This window comes from Sturnira hondurensis, unplaced genomic scaffold (genome assembly GCF_014824575.4).
Source record: "Sturnira hondurensis isolate 20B ecotype Veracruz unplaced genomic scaffold, ASM1482457v3 Scaffold0000396, whole genome shotgun sequence".
Taxonomy (NCBI): Eukaryota; Metazoa; Chordata; class Mammalia; order Chiroptera; family Phyllostomidae; genus Sturnira; species Sturnira hondurensis.
In genome coordinates, this window is record NW_028073027.1 from 7,855,398 (window position 1) to 7,876,756 (window position 21,359).

The window sequence follows — 21,359 nt, forward strand, 5'->3', positions numbered from 1 at the left end:
CCATAACTTTTTCTAAAATTACTTTTTAATCACTGCAATATCTCGACAGACATCAAAACAAATGTGTTTCATGTTGATTATCAGTTTCCAAGGCAAATATAAAAGTGAATTACCTTCAGAAAGTTGTTATACTTCTCAGTTGGCTGTAACAACAACTTCCATTTATTCTCATCAAAAGAAGACACCTTCTTATCACTTTGGTGTTTACACTATGGATCAGATGGGAAAACTAGGGCTAATGAGGATAACAAATAAGGCTTTGTAAGTATTTGAAGGAAGCAATATAAAAATCTTCTGAAGTAAATTTTAATGAGAGGATTGGTATTTGAAAAGGTAAATTACCAGTAACTCATATGCAGCAATTATTTGAGAGCCTTCTAAATAGCTGTTACATGCTGTGGGGAAGGACAAAAGTATAACTTGCCTTCAAGGAGCTCGCAATCTACTTAGAAATGCTGTACCAAGAGGAAGAATGGAATTTCTTTAATGATGTGTATTAACAACCAAACCCTATTCAGATATTTTCTGGGATGATTTTTAGAGCAAGTTTGCTGTACATAGGTATTAAATCATATTATAGCTATTGTCTGCCTGTTTCAGTGAGGAGTAGCTCAGGGCCGGCCATGATGGGCGACTGTACCCATTCATCTCATCCCAGTGCTAGACATAATGTCTGCCTCAAATTCTCAGTGAATTTCCTTTGAATGCCTGGATAATATCTCAAGGTTCCTCTTAGTGGCATGGTTCTTTGACTCTCATAGCCATCTCATTAACTTCTATGTTAAATTCCTCTTAAGATGTATGGATTATTTAAAAAATGTGGTCTTTCAAAATGTCACTCACTGTAAGTGCAAAGCATTCACCAGTATTACACTTTAGATGACATTTTCTAGCAAGAACCTCCAAGCAGCATACAACACTCTCATTTGAAAAGAAAACCAGTGCTCCATTTCTCTCTTTCTCAATGATCAACATTGAATTTCCTCATAAGAATTTGTTTAACATGGAATGAAGACACTTCCTGTGTATTTATTGTCATCTAAGAGCCAGCTGTTTAACGAGGACCTTATTTTAGCTCTGAGAAAATCTGAAGGTATTTGCACATGTGGAGTTAGTTCACAAGTAGAAGTTGCAGTACTACATGGGCAATATTTCTTTTTTGAAGATAAATAGCTAAAAATACCCTCTTTCTGTTCTTTCATGGGTAAAAACAATTTCAGACTTAAACCTATGTAGACTCTGTGTGAAATGAAGATTGTCAATTATCAAGTATGTTAATAGGGAGCTGTTTGGACCAGAGTTGATCATAAGTACTTCAGTCTGTTTCCAATAAACATATATAAACTGACAGAAGAAAACAAAAGTTACCTGTGCTCCCAACTAATACTTGATTACATATATAAAATATTTATAATTTGATATAACTACACACATATGAATTTGGTTGTGATGTTTTCCTACCAAAATAGATCTTATTGCATACACCATTTTAAATTTTTCTTATCTTCTTTAGAAATATATTGTAAATAACTTTTCACATCAATACATGCTTTTTCTATATTTTTCAAATGACTACAGAGAATTACATGATATTAATATGTTATAATTTATCATATTTTTTGGACTATAAGATGCACCTTTCTCCCCCAAATTTGGGAGGAATAATGGCTGTTAATGCTGCTGTTGAGTTCTGTGTACATTTACATTGGTAAAATATTATGTTATTTATATTATTAAATATTTTACCACATTTTTGGCTTCAAAAGTTTTTTTCCTATTTTCTTCTTTTAATACCTAGGTGTGTCTTATGGTTCAAAAAATACAGTGCTCAACCAACTAGTACCTTATGTACAACTTCTCACTCTAGTTAGTTCATTCATCTCCATGGACATTCAATGATCTGAATTACTTCTTTGTCCAAAGTTCTAAAAATGAAATAGGTGGATCAATAGATTCATAAATTCTAATGACTCAATAAATATTGCCGAATTGCCTTTGTAAAAGTTTTATCACTTTTCTCTTTCACTAAGAATATAGATGTCCCTTCCAGACACCCCGACTTATGGCAAATATGATATTTCTTTCTTGAGTTCTGAAGAGTTGAAGATTCGCTAAGCAAAGACTGATATCCACTGTTGGTTTACTTTATTTCTTTCTTTTATTGTTGTTCAAGCGCATTTGTCTCCATTTTCACCCCACTACGCGCCCCCTGCCCCACCCATCCCTGCCTCCCACCCTCGAAACCACCCCCTTTGTCTTTGTCCGTGTGGTTTATTTCATTATTATTGAAGCTGATCTTATTTAATAGGATTAATGGCCACTTATGGTTCTTTCCTTATTTATTACCTCCTGATAGCCTTTGACCTTTTTTTCCCTATTTTTCTCACTTGTTTTTTATTGGTCTTTAATAAGAGTAACTTTGGCAGCTTATACCTAACATTTATTAGGTGTACTATGTTTAATCCCAGCCAATAAGGTAAGTGTTCTTTACGGTCCTCATCTTTTAATGAGGCATTCGAAGAACGGACAGATTAAGTACCTTACCTAAGGTAACACAACTAGTGCACTTAGTGTATTAAGGAGATTAACAGTTCATCACGTATGTTATAAGCACAATTAACCTATCAAAATGTGTGTCAAAATTGCTGTGGTTGGTTTATCCTTTGTCAGTTAGTNATCTCATCCCAGTGCTAGACATAATGTCTGCCTCAAATTCTCAGTGAATTTCCTTTGAATGCCTGGATAATATCTCAAGGTTCCTCTTAGTGGCATGGTTCTTTGACTCTCATAGCCATCTCATTAACTTCTATGTTAAATTCCTCTTAAGATGTATGGATTATTTAAAAAATGTGGTCTTTCAAAATGTCACTCACTGTAAGTGCAAAGCATTCACCAGTATTACACTTTAGATGACATTTTCTAGCAAGAACCTCCAAGCAGCATACAACACTCTCATTTGAAAAGAAAACCAGTGCTCCATTTCTCTCTTTCTCAATGATCAACATTGAATTTCCTCATAAGAATTTGTTTAACATGGAATGAAGACACTTCCTGTGTATTTATTGTCATCTAAGAGCCAGCTGTTTAACGAGGACCTTATTTTAGCTCTGAGAAAATCTGAAGGTATTTGCACATGTGGAGTTAGTTCACAAGTAGAAGTTGCAGTACTACATGGGCAATATTTCTTTTCTGAAGATAAATAGCTAAAAATACCCTCTTTCTGTTCTTTCATGGGTAAAAACAATTTCAGACTTAAACCTCTGTAGAATCTGTGTGAAATGAAGATTGTCAATTATCAAGTATGTTAATAGGGAGCTCTTTGGACCAGAGTTGATCATAAGTACTTCAGTCCGTTTCCAATAAACACATATAAACTGACAGAAGAAAACAAAAGTTACCTGTGCTCCCAACTAACACTTGATTACATATATAAAATATTTATAATTTGATATAACTACACACATATGAATTTGGCTGTGATGTTTTCCTACCAAAATAGATCTTATTGCATACACCATTTTAAATTTTTCTTATCTTCTTTAGAAATATATTATAAATAACTTTTCACATCAATACATGCTTTTTCTATATTTTTCAAATGACTACATAGAATTACATGATATTAATATGTTATAATTTATCGTATTTTTTGGACTATAAGATGCACCTTTCTCCCCCAAATTTGGGAGGAATAATGGTTGTTATTGCTGCTGTTGAGTTCTGTGTACATTTACATTGGTAAAATATTATGTCATTTATATTATTAAATATTTTACCACATTTTTGGCTTCAAAAATTTTTTTCCTATTTTCTTCCTTTAATACCTAGGTGTGTCTTATGGTTCAAAAAATACAGTGCTCAACCAACTAGTACCTTACGTACAACTTCTCACTCTAGTTAGTTCATTCATCTCCATGGACATTCAATGACCTGAATTACTTCTTTGTCCAAAGTTCTAAAAATGAAATAGGTGGATCAATAGATTCATAAATTCTAATGAATAAATATTCAATAAATATTGCTGAATTGCCTTTGTAAAAGTTCTATCACTTTTCTCTTTCACTAAGAATATAGATGTCCTTTCCAGACACCCCGACTTATGGCAAATATATTTCTTTTTTGAGTTCTGAAGAGTTGAAGATTCGCTAAGCAAAAACTGATATCCACTGTTGGTTTACTTTATTTCTCTCTTTTATTGTTGTTCAAGCACATTTGTCTCCATTTTCACCCCACTACGCACCCCCTGCCCCACCCATCCCTGCCTCCCACCCTCGAAACCACCCCCTTTGTCTTTGTCCGTGTGGTTTATTTCATTATTATTGAAGCTGATCTTATTTAATAGGATTAATGGCCACTTATGGTTCTTTTCTTATTTATTACCTCCTGATAGCCTTTGACCTTTTTTCCCTATTTTTCTCACTTGTTTTTTATTGGTCTTTAATAAGAGTAACTTTGGCAGCTTATACCTAACATTTATTAGGCGTACTATGTTTAATCCCAGCCAATAAGGTAAGTGTTCTTTACGGTCCTCATCTTATAATGAGGCATGCGAAGAACGGACAGATTAAGTACCTTACCTGAGGTAACACAACTAGTGCACTTAGTGTATTAAGGAGATGAACAGTTCATCACGTGTGTTATAAGCACAATTAACCCATCAAAATGTGTGTCAAAATTGCTGTGGTTGGTTTATCCTTTGTCAGTTAGTTTTATTTGCAGTGGTTTTAGCCTGTTAAGACTATTTGACTCTATTGCTATAAATAAATTGGCTTTTAGAGTTTCTGCTTTTGATATCTTGATCACCTGAGAATTATTGTATTTATTTTTAAATAAATGGAATCCAAACATATATAAACATTCAGACAGGAAAGAAGGATATAAAACAAAAAGTTAAGTTATATGTTTTCCCTTTTCATAAGCCATGGTCTTAAATAGAAAAGTACCTTATTTTCACTATTTATGTTTTTATTTATTTTGGTGGTGGCCCTCTGACTCTGAATAATATGCATACGTCTCCATTTCTTGACTTGCCAACTTTACACAGTAGATACTGACTTACTGTTATGAAAGATGTGGTATTATAGTTAATTTATCCCTTCCTTTCCTTCTCCCCTCCCCCATCTACTTTTTACAAGAAATATCAATTTTCATTGTCAATACCTGTATAACTTTAATATACTTCAACCTCTATTTCTTGATTTATCAACTTCCAATGGTACACTTTAAATAAGTGTTTCATTCATAACAGGGAAAATCATATGTAAAAATGGTTATTCTCTATATTCCTTGGATCATAAAATGTCATATTTATGAAGGAATGTTTCACTAGAAGTAGGTCTATCTTTACTCATTTTAATAGAACCAGAGGATCTGTGTGAGTAGAATAAAATACATTCATATAAAAGATTATGTAAATTATTCTAGGTATATATTTATTTGTATAGCACAGATTATATAAATTATGAAGGCTTTCTAACTAGATTGCTCTTTTTATTGCTTTGAATAATTTTGTGATGTATATAGAACTTTACATATAGAATGTCACTTATACTTTTCTTGTACAGATAAGGAAAGAAGTGCAGAGAGTTCATGGCTAAGTGTAGTCACGGCAGAGGCCTTGCAGGTTTTGTTTGATTTTGTTTCTATCCAGCATCCACTCACTTTTCCTTTTTGTAGCATTATCACCCTAAGCAATAATCCCACTGTTCCCCAGACTTAGTTCATGTGCTTCCAAATGAAACTGATTTCACCTTTGAACTCATGAAGCATGTGGCTGACCTGAGCAGTACCTTTCCCTGGCTGTAGTGACTAGTTCCGAGTGGATCTGGAATGGCATAGAAATCTATGAGCTATACTGAGATTTGGGCTGGAAATTGGGAGACAGAGAATTTTCCTCTATTCTTAAAGAATGACACAGCCCTGGGAAGTGAGGGCCATCCTGTGACCACATAAGGGAGCTAAATCTGAAGAAGCTGAGTGAGAAAAGAAAGAGTCCTGTTTATCCCCCTGGGCCCTCTCCTGAGCCATTTCCATTCCTGCTGTCTAGATGCATCAGCCAACACTGACTCCCTTTTTGTTTACCTGGTTTGGGTTGGTTTCCTGTCAACTGCAATAACTGAATGAGTAATTCCTTGCCATCCTGACACCTGTTCTCTCGACTTAAACCCAGGGTTCCTTCTCCTCGACCAGGCTGTCTCGGAAAGTAATGTCTTGTTTAAGAATCAAAACCACACATCCTTCCTTAGACCTCTTCAGTTTATCTCGTGCTTTTTTCACAACCTATTAAACAATATTTAGAGGTGCAAATCCATTATGCAGAGTTCACTCCTGCATGAACTAGTATATACATATGTGTTTGGGCATGACATTCTCTGTATACTTGAAACAGCAGTGGGGGTCGAGTTAATTTCAAAACTCTTACATTAAATAAAGTTACTTTCATTTTAAGATGAACAATTCTGGATCATTTAACCCATATGGATACCACTCACCACCTGCTGCTGTATAGAAGACAGTGGTTATCAAGTTCAATTATAAATAGTGTCTGAAAATCAGAGTACACTAACATGTAAAATTTCAAAACTATGCAAAGTTCAGAGGATGATTTTGAAGCAAGGAGATCTGCTGGTGGGAGATGGGACGGTGAATGGAAGCACGCAGCCATTCCAAAGGGTCTCTGGAGGCACCGACAAGGGCCACTGTGACTAATCATACTTGATTTCACGCCAAAAATGTATAATTTTTTCCATGGTAGAGAAGAACTCTATCACTATTTCTAAACTTAACACCCTCTCCCCACAAACATGTAACTAAAAAAGAGAAAACACAGAAGAATGAATGAATGGACATTCAAAGGACAGTTTTCATTCATTCTTATGCATTTCAAGTTCATGGACAGTGTTGAGTAGGTTACTACCTAAACAACAAATGCACACGTAAAGCCATAGTTGCCGTGCTGTACTGGAAGGGGACTGATGGAGGCCAGGCCATGGGGAGGGGTGGGCCAGTGGGTCCTGAAGGAGATGGTGTAAGAGGTGAAAGATTTGATGAGGCAGAAACAGAGGCTGGGAGAAGCAACGCTGTGGTGCAAAGGCATGGAGGTACCCGCCATGCATGGTTTAGCGTGCAGGGAGAGAAGAGAGACAAATGTTCGAACTAGTCGTCTGAAAGTCACAGAAAACTTTAATAATTCTTAAATAGGGTTTTTTTCCCTAAGGGAACTAGAAAGTAGGTGAAAGAGGAGTGTAGGGCTCGGGCATTAAAAAGATGGTGCATGTGTAAGTAGATATACAAAAAGAATATCCTGTGCCGTACACTAAGTTTAAGAAGCAACTGAGCAAGAACAGTCAAGAGTACAAAACATGGATAACTGCGTGAGGTGGAGGCACTGGTGCGCAGACAGCCCATGCCCAGGACAGTGAGATCTGTCCCCTCAGTGGAGGTCAGGGGAAGCTCTGGTGGAATCCAAGGTAGCAGGCAGAAGAGCGCCTGCAGATTCAATTGTGTAGATCTTATTGTGTGTGTCAGGTATTCCTAATGGAAGATCACCTTCACTTTAAGGATGAAATTCTTTAGAGTCTCTCTGCTCAATACCTGGATTGCCAAAGCTGGGGAACACAAGGTTTTGGCTAAAGTGGCATGCCTCTCCTGCCACAGGAGGCGGAAATCTTGATGGCTAGGGAGGTGAGTAGGAAAGGCACTTCCAGTAATAGCTGCGTGTGGACCTGAGGTGACACTAAACACACTGTGTAAAGTGCCTCCCGGCTTGTGCTTAATCAGCAGCATCAACAGTTGCCCCCAGAGTCCGCATTTTTAATGCAACTGCTGCAAATGGAAGTGCTGCCCTGGAAAGGCCAACACTCCCTGCGCTGTGGCTAAGTGATTCTTCCCCAGCTCAGTGGTTTGGATCTTTGCTCGGCTCTTTATAACTTGGCGGCTCGAACAGTGAAAATAGGAGGCTTGGCAGATTTTTTAAAAATTTGAGGAGTGTCTTTAACAGTATTTGTATTTCTTGGACAGGGATTCCTGATGTCCTAATTAATTTTCTTGATGTTTCTTTAAAAGCATTCTTCAGCATTTGTGAGTCTGCCATGGCTCTTGCTCTTAAATTGCTCCCATATCTTCCTTTAATGCAAGAAGGGCACTTTTTGGTGGCCAGGTAAAACACATTTACTTGGAGACTCTTACTTGTGAGTTGCTGAACTGAGGGGCAGTTCTGGGCGGCATCCTTACAAAATGTCAGCCTGCAGGAAACAGGAACTGAGCTGCTTCGCTGGGTCCTCTCTCTCGGGACCTGACTTCTAGGAGTCCTTTCTTATTTCACAGCACATTTTCAAGTATATCTGAAGTAGTTAACATCTTGAATTGAATCTTGTGGTTGCATTTAATTGTTGGATAGTTACTTTCCTGTGGTTATTTGACGGTTGCCCAAAATGGTGGTCTTCAATATAAAATCAAGAAGAGACCTCTGACACAGGGAAAGCCACTGAAGTGGCTTTATTAAATATAAATGGTGTCCACTGAGGAGGTGAGGAAAAAGCACTAGTTCTCACCTCAAAAAGAAAATTCTTTCAGGATGAAGGAAGAATTATGTGAGCTCTTAGTGAAGCTCTGTCGGTTTCACTGGTGTGATGATTTAAAGTTGCGTGTGTTCCTGTAACACATCATAATTGCATCGAGAAGCAAAAAGAGGATTCTGACTCTCAAGTTCTAGTTCCAATTGTTTGCCAAGATTACTATAAATATAATGGTTTCTATTAGTCTATTAACTGGAAAATGACTCGTATAAGGAACATAATTAAATCATATTGATTTGAAATTAAGAAAGCTCACTATGTGCATTTCAGGAACCCTAATTGAATCAGCTAAATATGTACATTAAGAAGAAAATAAATAAATGTTACCTTCCTCATAGTATGCTATAACAGACTGAAATCATGAAGCCTATTAACAGAGTTAGACATTAGGTGCCTAATGAATTATACTCAATACTGGAGATTTTCTTTTGTAATAATTCTTTGAAAGCTAAGCTAGAATTTGTATCTCTATGACATAATACAAAATATGCTATTAAAAGCAGGAGGAGTTATCACCAAGTGGAAGCCTATTTCACATCACCAAAGAAACATTGGCCAAATTCTGGTACTTACTATGTTAGCACTATGGCCACTGCATCATTCAGCACACTCTCCCCGAACAAGAGTGTGTACAGGTCGGGGTCAACATGCAGTTCGTGGAAGATGGCCAGCACTGTCACTAGGAAAAAACACACACAAACATGCAGAGTCAGCTGGGACACAGCCATGGACCCGTACTTGGCTGTGGTCACTCAGGAAGGCATTCAATCAATGCTTATCTCAAATCTGTCCTCTATACCCAGAGGGGACCTTTATTCAAAAACTCATCTGATAGGCGACTCCTCTTGCTTAGGGACTTCTCTGGGCTCCCGCTGCTTATAGAGAAAGTCTGAGCTTCTTGTCCACATTTTCTGGAACCTGCACTCTGTTTACCTCCCAGCATGTCCCTCTGCACCCCTGCCTGCCTCTCCTTTGATGCCTCTCTCGAATCACACTGAACTTACCATAATGCCCCCCAAGAAAATGGTGAAGTTTTTTAACTACCTTTGCATTTGGGTTCCCTTTACCAGGACAGCAACTTCTTTCCCATCCATGTGCTACCATCTTTCATTTCTTAAATACATAAACACACACACATTTGCACACACACACATTCTTGCTATAAAAAACTTCACTTAATCTTTTAAAGTCTTTCAAGTATTTCCCTAGGCCCCTGACCATTGAGACCTGTCTCACTCCTTTTTTGATCCCAGCATTTGCATTAAATCATAGAACTTATCACAGAAGAAATAAGAAGAGACTGTGAGCTCCCAGGGGATAGGACCAACCTTTGCAACACAGGGTACTTGGCAAATGCTTAGTGAGTATTTGATGCATGAGTGACCAAGTGAATGAATGAATAAACGAATGTTTTGCAGTGATCTACTCCAGTGAAGGAACAGGTCCTCGGCGCCTGTCTCTCATTCTCTTCTGAGGTCATACTCATCTGCAAAGAGGGACTGGATATTCCTACGAGCAAGACCTAAGGATGTGTTTCTGGTGGGCTGCCACAAACTCAAACGGAGCACCTGTGAGTACATCAGGACAGGAAATAATCACATGCTGATTATCTGTGCTCATCAAAACTGCAGTGTCTTGTCATTTGAAACAGTTATGCAAAGTGTGAACAGCCATCATTAGGAAAATGATTCATTGAGTTGATTGCCAAAGGGGAAAAAGGGTGATTGAAAATAATACTGATGGTAAATTTTTAAGGCAGAGTGGGCATTTTAATTTCTGTTCTTCCCTTTCCTATTTCATGGACTGTGAAGTTAATAACTATGTTGTATAAAAAAAAGTGCTATGGGAGGGGGGAGATGAGTTTGGAGGTTTTATAAGTAGGGTCAAGAAGTTTGGTGCTTGTCCTGTGTGAAGTGGAGCCAGGAAAGGGTTTAGTCAGTAGGGTGACACGACCTAGTTCAAACTTTAGAGATGAACTCAGGCAGCAGGGCAGTGAACACAAGAGATGTGTGGCTGGAAGGTTTCCCAAATGTCCCTGTAAGAGAGAAGTTGAACCAAAACAGGAAGAGTCCTTGATTCAGGCTCCCAAACTCCTGTTCATCCACCAGCCTGACTTTTCATAGGTCAGTGACCACAGCGCTTGGTACTTTACTCATTCATTGGTTCTCACCTTCTCTAGCACAGTGATAGAATATGGTAAGTCTTTAATGAGTGAATGAATAAAAAGAAATATGAGGCAGGGCAAAGCACAGGAAACAATACCCCCATAGTATTTACAACGGAGAACTGGTGGGTCTTGGTGCTAGGGACAGCAGAGAGTGACTCTGGTTTTCAATCCTGGGCAACTGGGAGACGGCACAGCATGAGAAATTAGTGCGTGGAACAGGGGATCCAGTAAGTTCAGTTTCAGACATACTGACTCAAATAGCCAGGTGGAATTGCAAGTGGAAATTTAAATAAGAAAGATGGAAAAAAACTGAAATAAACGACATAAGAAAGAATTTGGAGGCTATAAGCATATAGATGAAACATAAGGCCACAGAGTGTCAGCGATTGCCAGTGGTAAGGCATATAGAAAGAGAAGAGGGTTCATGAGAGATCTCAGGGGGACATTTACAGATAACAGGTGATAGGGGCATGAACACACGTGGTATACTTGCTAGACCTGATCCTAAGCATGAACAAATCAGCTGGAAATCTTACCTAGCGTGAATTTCTGTAAACATATTTTTACTTACTAAAAATTTTTCCTAGAAGAAGGAGTATGAAACTCAACAACAAGATTTGGGATAGTAAAGGCAACAGAAATAAAACGTCATGAATTGGCATGACAATTAGTGAGATCCCATTTTACCATAGAATCAATTTCATGATTCTAGCTAAATAGGTTCTTAATTGTGATAGGCAAAGTCACAGGTGATGGTGGGAGAGGCAGAAATGACCTTTGTTAAGCAATCCTCTCTGTGTGGGTCAGAGTCAGGACCCTACATCAAATCAAAACAAAGATGCTTCAGCTGGGGAGGGGAGCACTAATTAATAGCATTTTTCCTTTTGCCAGCATCTTGTGGAATAAGAGTAAAGTTCTTCTTAAAATAGAAAATTCTATCATGGCAGGTGTACTGTTGACTGTAGTTTCTGCAGTTTCTTCTCTGTATTCGCAAGCTCTGAAAATACGATGACTTTTCATTCCTCCACAAGGGTGGGATAAGGCCCTCGGCGGGACGGGCTCTGCTTCTTTCCAGTCAGAACTTTGGGTCTTTGGAGGGAAGGCTTTTAATTACATGTCCAGTTTTGGTCAAAATGGTTCTAACATTCCCACAATTCCTTTGGCACAAAGAACTGAACTCCCATTCATAAACGTGATCCCACACAGAAGAGAAAGCTATTACTTTTTCCATTCCCATCTACCCTGCAGAGAAACAGAATAGTTCAAACTGAAGCCAGGCAGTGTGTCCTACAAGAGGGAGTATGTGCTGGGACCGCAAATGAGTTGAATAGGTGAGCAAGGAAATGAGCCACCCACTCTTGCTGCTGAGCTTAGAGCTTTTAAAAAGCCATTTAATTAGTTTGCTGGCAGGGCTCAGGCTCATACACAACTGTCCCAGAGTCTCTGTGGCGCCTTCCCAGGAGAGAACCTCTTGGAGCAGCTGTGGACATGCTCACACCAGCTCTGCCCACACCCTGATTGGCAAGGACAGCATGTGCCTGAGCTGGGCTCAAACTCAGTGCTTATTCAGAGGATACTTCTCATGACAATATGAGAAGAACACTCCAGAAAGCACATGGATAGCAAGGGGAGAGGACTATCTGAATGTATCAGGGTAGCTGGGTTTTTTTGTTTTTTTTTTTGCCTCTGTCACACTTTAGTTCTACACACCTCCTGGAGGCAGGTTCTGATGTCTCACTCGGGACTTGGGGCTCCTTCTTTACACACCCTCTTCCTACCAGACTTTTGAGCTAGAAAAAACCCACTTTATCGCTTACATTGGTAATAAGGGGCATACTCATATAAGACCTTATGCTCAAATACATGAGCACAGTCACAAATACACACACACACACACACACACACACAACCACGCACACAAGCACCTCTAGGTAAGAATAGGATGACTGAGAAATGCTGTTGGCTCTCCAGAGATATCTGAGAACCCATTTCAACAAACAGCAAGGGCAGTGGGGAGGGAATGAGGAGGCTGAGGTACAGACTGCTCTTCTGAGAAGCTGGTGATAAAGGAGGGGCCAGAAGAAACAACAGCCTGCGAGGTAGAAGGCCCATGTGTAATGATCCTACCTGGAGAGAGAAGGTACAGACTGCCTGACCCTCCCAGCACCTCAGTGTGTGGACTCTTACAGGATATTTTGCAGTTTTTTTAATAGCTAGCTTTTCACCTACCCACTTTCTTGATGTTCTTTCAGTCACTTCTCTTCTAAGTCTTCAGGGTGATTTAGTGACGGTCCCTTCCCTAGAACCTCCAACAGGAAGCTCTCCTGCCCACATTTTCCTGGTGTTTTACAAGGAATTTAAATTTGAAATGATATTTAACGCAGCAGCTCTGACAACCTGGCACAAGACCTGCCCGGGTCTGTGGACAGCACCACACCGCAGTCCCTACCCCTGTGGCTTCCAGCCTCGTCTCCATGGAGAGTGCTATCTGTGCTGTTCAGCGAACATTGGTATGTATGACACTTCTCTCCGGCACGTGGAGAATCAAAAACATCTCAGGCTTGCACAGCTGAATCGTGTCAGGCTTAACAGGTGGAAAACCCAGGTATTCTCATAAACGAGGTAGCATTTTTCCATTTCCAAAAGTAATGATTGTGAAATGTGTTTCCTTTTTTCAGAGGGAGAATGGAAGAGGAAATTGTCCTGTAACTTTCTTCACTTTTCTGATAGATTGGACCTACTGAGATTTCAAAAAGAGGCTTCCAAAAAACTTGAGGCTTCCAAATAACTCGAGGCTGGAATACTGAAATTATTTTCGCCCAAACTTTTTCAGTGAAGACTTGGCAATAGAATCAGTGCATGCACGGACTGATTTTGTAAGTCAAGCTCTGCCAATTATATCCTAGAAATACAACTGGAAATCCTAAGTCTTCTGAAATAGGTCAGAGAAGCAGTGCCAGACCCAGAGAGCTAATCACTAGATGTTACTTGGTTGAGGTCATTCTAAATTAGAAGTTACATAAAACACCGCAAATGATTTAACTCTAGGAGGGGAGTCCAACCCATGGCCTGAGGGCTGCACACAGCCCAGGATGGCTGAGAGTGTGGTCCAACACAAAATCATAAATTAACTTAAAACCTTTTTTTGCTCATCAGTTTTTGTTAGTGTTTATGTAATTTAATGTGTGGTCCAAGAGAACTCTTCCTCTTCCAGCATGGCCCAGAGATGCCAAAAGGCTGGACACCCCTGCAAGCATTGCTGTTTTGTTTTGCCCATCATTATGAGGCATCATTACGGTACAGACCAAGCAGTAGAGAAAATACTATGTGCAAGCCCACTATTGCAGCCCTCGTCTCCAGGGGTCCTTGGGAGAAACAAGCTCTCACGGTTTCAAAGTATGGCCCAGGGACCCCTGAGGTTCCTGAGACCTATCTTGGAAGATCCCCAAGGTCAAAAACATTTTCAGAATTATATAAGTATGCTACTCGCATTTTTTCATTCTTATTTCTTTATCTGTGCACAGTGGAATTTTTCAGAGGCTATAGGATGTGTGGTAATGCGATTGATTACAGAAGCAGATGTGAGAATCCAGCTGTCTTCTAATTCACCAGGCATCAAAGAGAGTTCCAAAAATGTAAAACAATGTCACTCTTCTTGGTAAACGTTTTGTTTTGGAAATAAATTTCTTTTTCATGCAGATATGTTATTTAACATGCAGATGATTTGTGATTATTTTAAATAAATCAATAAAATGCTTACTTTCTTTGAAGCTCTACTATGGTGAGTATTGCTAGTAGGATACACACAAACAAAAGCTCCTTGTGGGGAGCCTTTCCCAATTTGGAAGATCTGTAAAGGGTTGTGACACCAAATTGCTCCAGAACCATGGTCTTAAGGCATTAGCTCTATGTAATGGGTTAACTTTATGCACTAATAATAATACTAGCTAAGCATCATTTTTGATAGAGGTGACAAGACTAGCCCCTCCAATTATTTTCTGTTGAGCTTAATTGTCTTGTTGGATTCCTGTTTCGAGAGACTCCCTACATCTAAGTATATTAGCATATTTGGCCACACAACACACAGTTCATTCTTTTGGCACATGTGTAGATGACTTCTACTAACTCTTCAATGAGGAAATTATTCTTTTCGTATTAAGTGCAGTAGTACATTTCTGGAATCACATTTCAGTCATTAGCATTTGTCTGTGTGCACATTCTCTTAGGGGAGGTATGTGTTTGCAGAGAGAGATTCTTTCTTCAATATATGGCTGCACACTAAAAACGCTGGCAATCATAGGTCCTTCCCTTGACGTCAAACCTGGTTTTCCAAAACAATCTACTTCCTCTTTTGCTTAAAAACCAAAGTATAGTCTTTAGCAGTCACCAAGAGTATAAAAAGGTATTCAGAAGATCATGAGGCTTGACATTATAGAAAAACAAGTAAGTTATATAAAAAATGGAAAGCAAGAAACCTGAGAATAAACTGAGTCGGGGGGACGTTTTCCGGATACCGTACTTGGGAACTTATGAGGTGAAATCTGCTGGCACATTTGCTAGTGCTTTACAAATTTCCTCTAATGTATCTCCAACAGAAATATCCTAAATTTAACATTAGTACAGAGGAAAAACATTGGACAACCACCCAGTCTTCTCCCCTGTGGGGGGTCATGAGCCACGGTGCAGTTCCGTGGGGAGCCTGCAGTACGCCCAGTACCTGAGTGAACATGACTCACCCTGTCGCACAAACATTCTCCAATCAAGACCGTTATTACCGAAGCCCCTGCCATTTTAAAAAATACACACGGTAGGCAGTGGTTTCCTTGCAAATCATGAAGCAGATGCAGAGAAAAGCTCAGGGGAGTCATGAAGCCGCCGAAGTTTGGATGGGTCACCAGGAAATCAGAATTTAGAGGTGAAAGTATGACTGTGACCCATTTAGTGTAATAACTATGGAAAGAGACTATTGTGTTAGTCACGATCATGGTGCCCATCCAATAAGCGGGCTTCAGAGATGAATTTTACTGTTGCTGCAACATGGTGAGACAAGCTGTGGATCCAGACCCGACGGATATCACAGGCATTTCTAAAGTGGAGGGTGGCTACTCCTGATTTCTAAGTAGATTAGCAAAGCTGCTAAGGGTAAATGAGAGGAATATTGAGAAGAATCAATATTGGATCTGTGTGAGAGGGAGGGGGAAATACAAGGAGAAAGGACTCCTGTGATTCCACTCCTTCCTGCCATCACTCTGGGTCATTGACCAAAAAACACCCCCACCCCTGCAAGGAAGTCCACGCCCTGTGCCTGGGAGCTGTTTCTATGTTCTCTTACACAGGAGAGGGACTGTGCAGGTATAATTAAGCCTATCTTAAAACAGGCAGATTATATGTGTCTATTTGGGTGAGTCCAACTCATCACATGCGTCCTTAAAAAGCTGATAGAACTCTTTGCTTAGAGTCAGAGAGATACAGCAGAAGAGATACTGAAAGGAAAAAAAAAAGAAGTCAGGAAGGTTCCAGGTGTGAGAAGGATTTCACACTCCATTGTGTGAAAGAGATGTAGGGACTCGCTTGCAAGGACCAAAGAAAGGCCTTTGGGAACCAAGGTGTCCCCCAGCTTTCAGCCAGCAAGGAAACAGCACCCCAGTTCTGTGCTGCAAGGAACTGGATTCTGCCAACAATCTGCGTGAATGTGGAAGTCAGCAGATTCTTCCTAGGGCTTCTTCATGAAAGTCCAGTCAGTCAGCACCTTGATTTTGGCCTTGTGAGACCCACAGTGGAGAAGCCAGTGGAGTCAATTTGGATTGCCGACCTACAAACTGTGAGATGATAATTTGTGTTGTCTTACATCGCATTGTCTGTGGTGATTGGTTACAGCACCCCTGACAAGGAGTCCATTCTGCTCCCCTCTCACAGAGTGGCTATAGAGGGGTTGGAGGTGAGGGCCCTGCGGTGACTGTATAATCCCTGAGTTACTAAATAGAGATGTGGCTGGAATGATTCCTCATAAGCACAGTCCTCCTCGCCCTTATGCCACCACTGGCAAAAAAGAAGCTGCTTAGATAAATCCATGTTTTAGATCATGCTTAACGAGGAAAAACCTGGACTAATGAGAAGGCTGTGTGTTTGTGAATATGTGTGCCAGTGGGGCCCTCTGGGCTGACTAATTATCCCTGTGTGTCACCCTCGGTGTGTCAACATCATCACACCCAGCACATCACTCATTTATTCAGAATGTATCCTTTTATGGCTTATCAAATCACTTTGCTTTCCAGAGTTTATGCTATCTGTGCTACACTGCTGAGCTGAGAAGAAAATGACGAGGCCCAAGTCAGGATGTCAGGTAAGCACAACCGGGCAGGCCAAGTCTGAGGATGTCCACACAGCGGTCCCATGAGAAAAGCGAGCAGTAGCCATGTTTGTGTTTTTCTTTGTACTTTTTTGTGCTTTATAAATGTTCTACAATAAGCATGCATTATGTTTAGAATCAGAAAGGACAAAATACCATTTTAAAATTGGCAAAACTTGCCCTGGCTGGCATAGCTCAGTCGATTGAGCATGGACTGCAAACTGAAAGGTTGCAGGTTCAATTCCCAGTCAGGGCACATACCTGGGTTGTGGGCCAGGCCAGTGGGAGCCACGTAAGAGGCAACCATACACTGATGTTTCTCTCTTTATCTCTCTCTCTCTCTCTCTCTTCCTCCCTTCCCCTCTCTAAAAAATAAATAAATCTTAAAAAACAGAAAAAATTGGCAAAACTTAACGAGGAGACAAATTGTAGAACTCCGAGTCCATTTTCGTGGCCCGAGATGCACCAGTGCAGACCCCTCCCCTTTACAGCCCGCTCAGGGCTTCCTCCCTGGCCTTCCAGACTGCCGGGCCCTCTGTGTGACATGGCACTTCCTGTGGAAACGTCCTGTCTCTCTAAGTGTTTTCTATTCCTTTCTGTGGGAAACTGGTCTCTCCTACTTTCCCTGCAACACCTCTAGCCTCGCTTTCTCTCTCCTTTGTAAACCTGTCCCTTTAACATAGATACTGCCCAGGAATACCTTGTCAGGCCCCTTGCTTTCTGCAGACTCTCCCTGGGAAATCTCATCCACACTCAATAATCTCAATTTCCAGCCCATCCTTTCTTGTCCATCAGCTGCAGACTCCCACATTCAGCCACTTCCAAGACAACTCCACTTGGTGCCCTTCTGAAACAAATACTTATTAAGCACCAGCTGTGTGGCTAGCACTGGGTAGGGATGTTCCCCAGACCCTGTGCCCTTTTAGCAGCCCCAGTTAGCCTGCTGCCCTTGCTCTTGAATTACCTGTCTCAATGAGTGGCGTCATCACCAACCCAGAAGCTTTTTGTTTGTGATTAAAAAAAATGTTGTGGTTTATCTTGTTTGCAATGGAAACAATCTCTGGCTTTAGAGGATATAATATTAAGAGGCAAGGTCCACTTTGCAGTTCAGTAGTTTCAAGGTCGGTCAAGGAAAGAAAAAGAAACCAGTTCTAGAGGTGCTATATTACATCAGATACTGCAGTATACGAACTAGCTTTGTCATATCTGAAACTCTAGCCCTCTCCAGTAATCCTTTCTGGACTAAGAAATAATGTAAGAATGCAGACGTTCAGGAGCAAATCAATGCTGCTTTCTTGTGTGAAAGCAGCATTTTAACAAACAACTGCTAAGAAATGGCCTGCAAGAATTTTAACTTTTCTTTGATTTGGTCCTCTCAGAGGAAAAGTTGGTCATCACTGTTATCAGTTGTTCATCTATGTGTTTGTCAATGCCTTTGACAGTTTCTGGCAAGAAGGAGGCAATTAATTCTGTTAACTGAATGAGTGAGTGAATGAATGAAACTTGAAGGTCATATACCATGTAACGAACTCCTTCTGTCTATTTTATATTCTTCCATTTGACCAGTCACTTCTTAGCCCACTCACTGACCTGATAGTGCTAGTTATAAAACACTGTCTCCATTTCAGTTCAGAATGATAATGTGAACAGCACAGTGGTTTTTTTTTTCATCTGTAAAAGCCAGTCCAGGTAAAAGGCCGGTCCCTGTCCTTTCTTGGCTGTGTTCTAGGAGAAGGGAAGCCACTGTTCAATGATTCCTCACCCAAGGGGCCTCAGTGAGGAAGGGGACCCCTTTGTACAGCAAGAGGACCCAATGCTAGTCTGGGTGGGTGCTGATGGGTGGTCTCCTTGCCCCCTAGGCATCTCATGCTTAGCGAGGTACTCCCTTTCAGGGTGGTACAAGTGCTCATTCTGACCCTGAACATGAGTACCCAATGGTGTTAACGTCAGGTAGCCAAACTGAGCTCTTCAGGGGGCCAGACAGCCTCCCGTCCCAAGGAGTGCTCTCTAAGAATTTCCTAATCCAACTTGCCACCATGTGCAACGTCTTCTTTAACACATAAATGGAATGGATGCTCTGGAAACTGGCTTTCAAAACTGTCGTGCAGGTCTGTCTTTGGGTGTTGCTGAGAATGAGCTGCTTTCATTGAAACAGAGCCATTGTGTTCCCCAGAGCAGCGAGTGGGAGAGGTCTGTCAGCCACAGCTGTTCTCCAGCTGCCCACAGAGCTGCGGAACTGCTTCAAACTTTCAGGGTGTTCTTGAAATCCCACCCTCAGAACACCTGGAGTCTTGTTTTACCCACTTTCCATATCCTGAAGCACATACAGTGGTTGGTTGTCAGCTATGATCTTCCCCTATTCTGTTCTGCGGAGCTGACTTTCCATAACTGGGCCTCCAGGTTTTTGAAGTAAGAACTTTGTTATTCAGAACTCTGTCCTAACGTAGAGATCATGGTAGGGAACTTGACTCTGACATCAAGCCGACCCGTTTAGATCCCAGTTGTCATGCCAATAAACTTGGTGATCTTGAGTCTGTTACTGCACTAAGTTTTCAGTAAACTTCATCAAAATGGAGACAAAATACCAAAATACCAAACTTCAGCAAAATGGAGACAAAAACATTCTCATTTTTAGAGAAGGATTAAGTGGAATAATTTATGTGAAGTGCCCAGCATATTGTTAGCTCAATTCATGGCAGTTACTGTTACTGTTATTATTCATGTCATCAAACTATCAGAGTGTTTGCCTATTATGAAATGAATGATAGTTTCTACCTGTGCATTTCCCCTTTGACACTCACAAATGACTTCCTGAAGCAAGGACAGATATTATTAAGCAGAGAAGTAGTGAAGATTCTTCTCCACCTCCCTCCCTTTCTCAAAAAACCACCCCTTGAAATTCTGCATTTGGAAAAAACAACTAATTTCAATATAGTGTACATTTATTTTCTCTCCCTGAGTCTCATGGTCCCCATGTAAAAAATGAGGTCAAGCAAGATTATATTTAAGGTACTCCCAAAGCTAAGTTTCTATGGTTTTGAGACCCAAAGTCCTGTAGACTGTAGACTCTAGATGTGGAGTGTGCATATTTCCCTAATTATTCTGCTTGAGCCCCAGTGCAAGACTGAGGTCAGGAGTTTCAGAGCAGCAAGTGAAAATAGTGTTGAGGACAAATGATCATGAGTCTGATTCTTCTCTGGATGAGTGAGGAGCAAGCCATCATTCCAGGACTGTCAAGCCAGGACACCTACACAGGGTGCCTGAGCCCAGGCAGATCTCAGGAATGTTGAGCAGGTCATGTTGTCTATGGCCCTGGATGAGAGTGAAAAACCTATTCATAGGGCCATCTCTTATAGGAGAGCAATGTGGTTCATAGTTCCTGCAACTACCACATTACCTTCTTTAACCAAGGAAAATATTGGCTTGAGGCTGGGGAGGTTTCCCAGAATCTTCTTTCCATAAGGGTGGTCCAGGTGTCCATGAGTCCCTTCCTCTTTGAATTCAGGACCGTCTAGACTACCTCTGTTTTACCTTTAACCTTACTGCCCGTTGTTGTCCTACATCCCCCTCTAGACTGGAGCTTCCTGAAGGCAGGGTTTGTGTCTGGTTTATCATCCCCTCCTCTGTCCCTCCTACAGGCCTAGCACATAGCTGGTGCTGAATAAATGTTTGCTAAATGACATCAATAACAAAATGAGAACTTGACTGTTGGGTTTCATTTTTTTCATATATCACAGTTAAACAGGGTGAGGCAAAAGTAGGTCTACAGTGCTGGCTGGTGTAGCTCAGTGGATTGAGCCTGGGCCTGTGAAGCAGAGGGTCACTGGTTCGTTTCTCAGTCAGGGCACATGCCTGGGTTGCAGGCCTGGTCCCCTGTAGGAGACACATGAGAGGCAACCACACATTGATGTTTCTCTCCCACTCTTTCTTCTTCCCTCCCCCTCTCTCCAAAATATATATATTAAAAGTAGGTTTATAGTTGTGGATACACAATGTACAGAGTATTATTATTTATTAATTATTGTACTATTTTCCACATGAACATGGTAAACCTACTTTCATCCTACTCTACGTCTTACAGAATAGTAGTGGTACAAGACAGAGAATATTGTAAATACTTTGTCTCCCACCTCTGTGACGTATGACCCTTGTAAACTGAAATAAATCACTTAAGTTTGGAGTCTCAGTTCCTTAGAATGGAGATAGTTAACTGGTGGTGGGGATAATCTAGTCAGATGACATATGTGCACCCTGTTGAACGACACAC

General features: G+C 40.6%; 1 protein-coding gene across 2 annotated transcripts in view; it reads right to left on the bottom strand.

Annotated features, from left to right (window-relative positions):
* SLC9A9 (solute carrier family 9 member A9) overlaps nt 1-21,359 on the bottom strand; it is a 529,481-nt gene that overhangs the window by 356,290 nt on the left and 151,832 nt on the right. For both annotated transcript variants that reach the window (XM_037040394.1, XM_037040405.1), the window contains exon 6: nt 9,150-9,255. In XM_037040394.1, the coding sequence (XP_036896289.1) occupies nt 9,150-9,255 (106 nt within the window). The remainder of the gene's footprint in view (nt 1-9,149; nt 9,256-21,359) is intronic.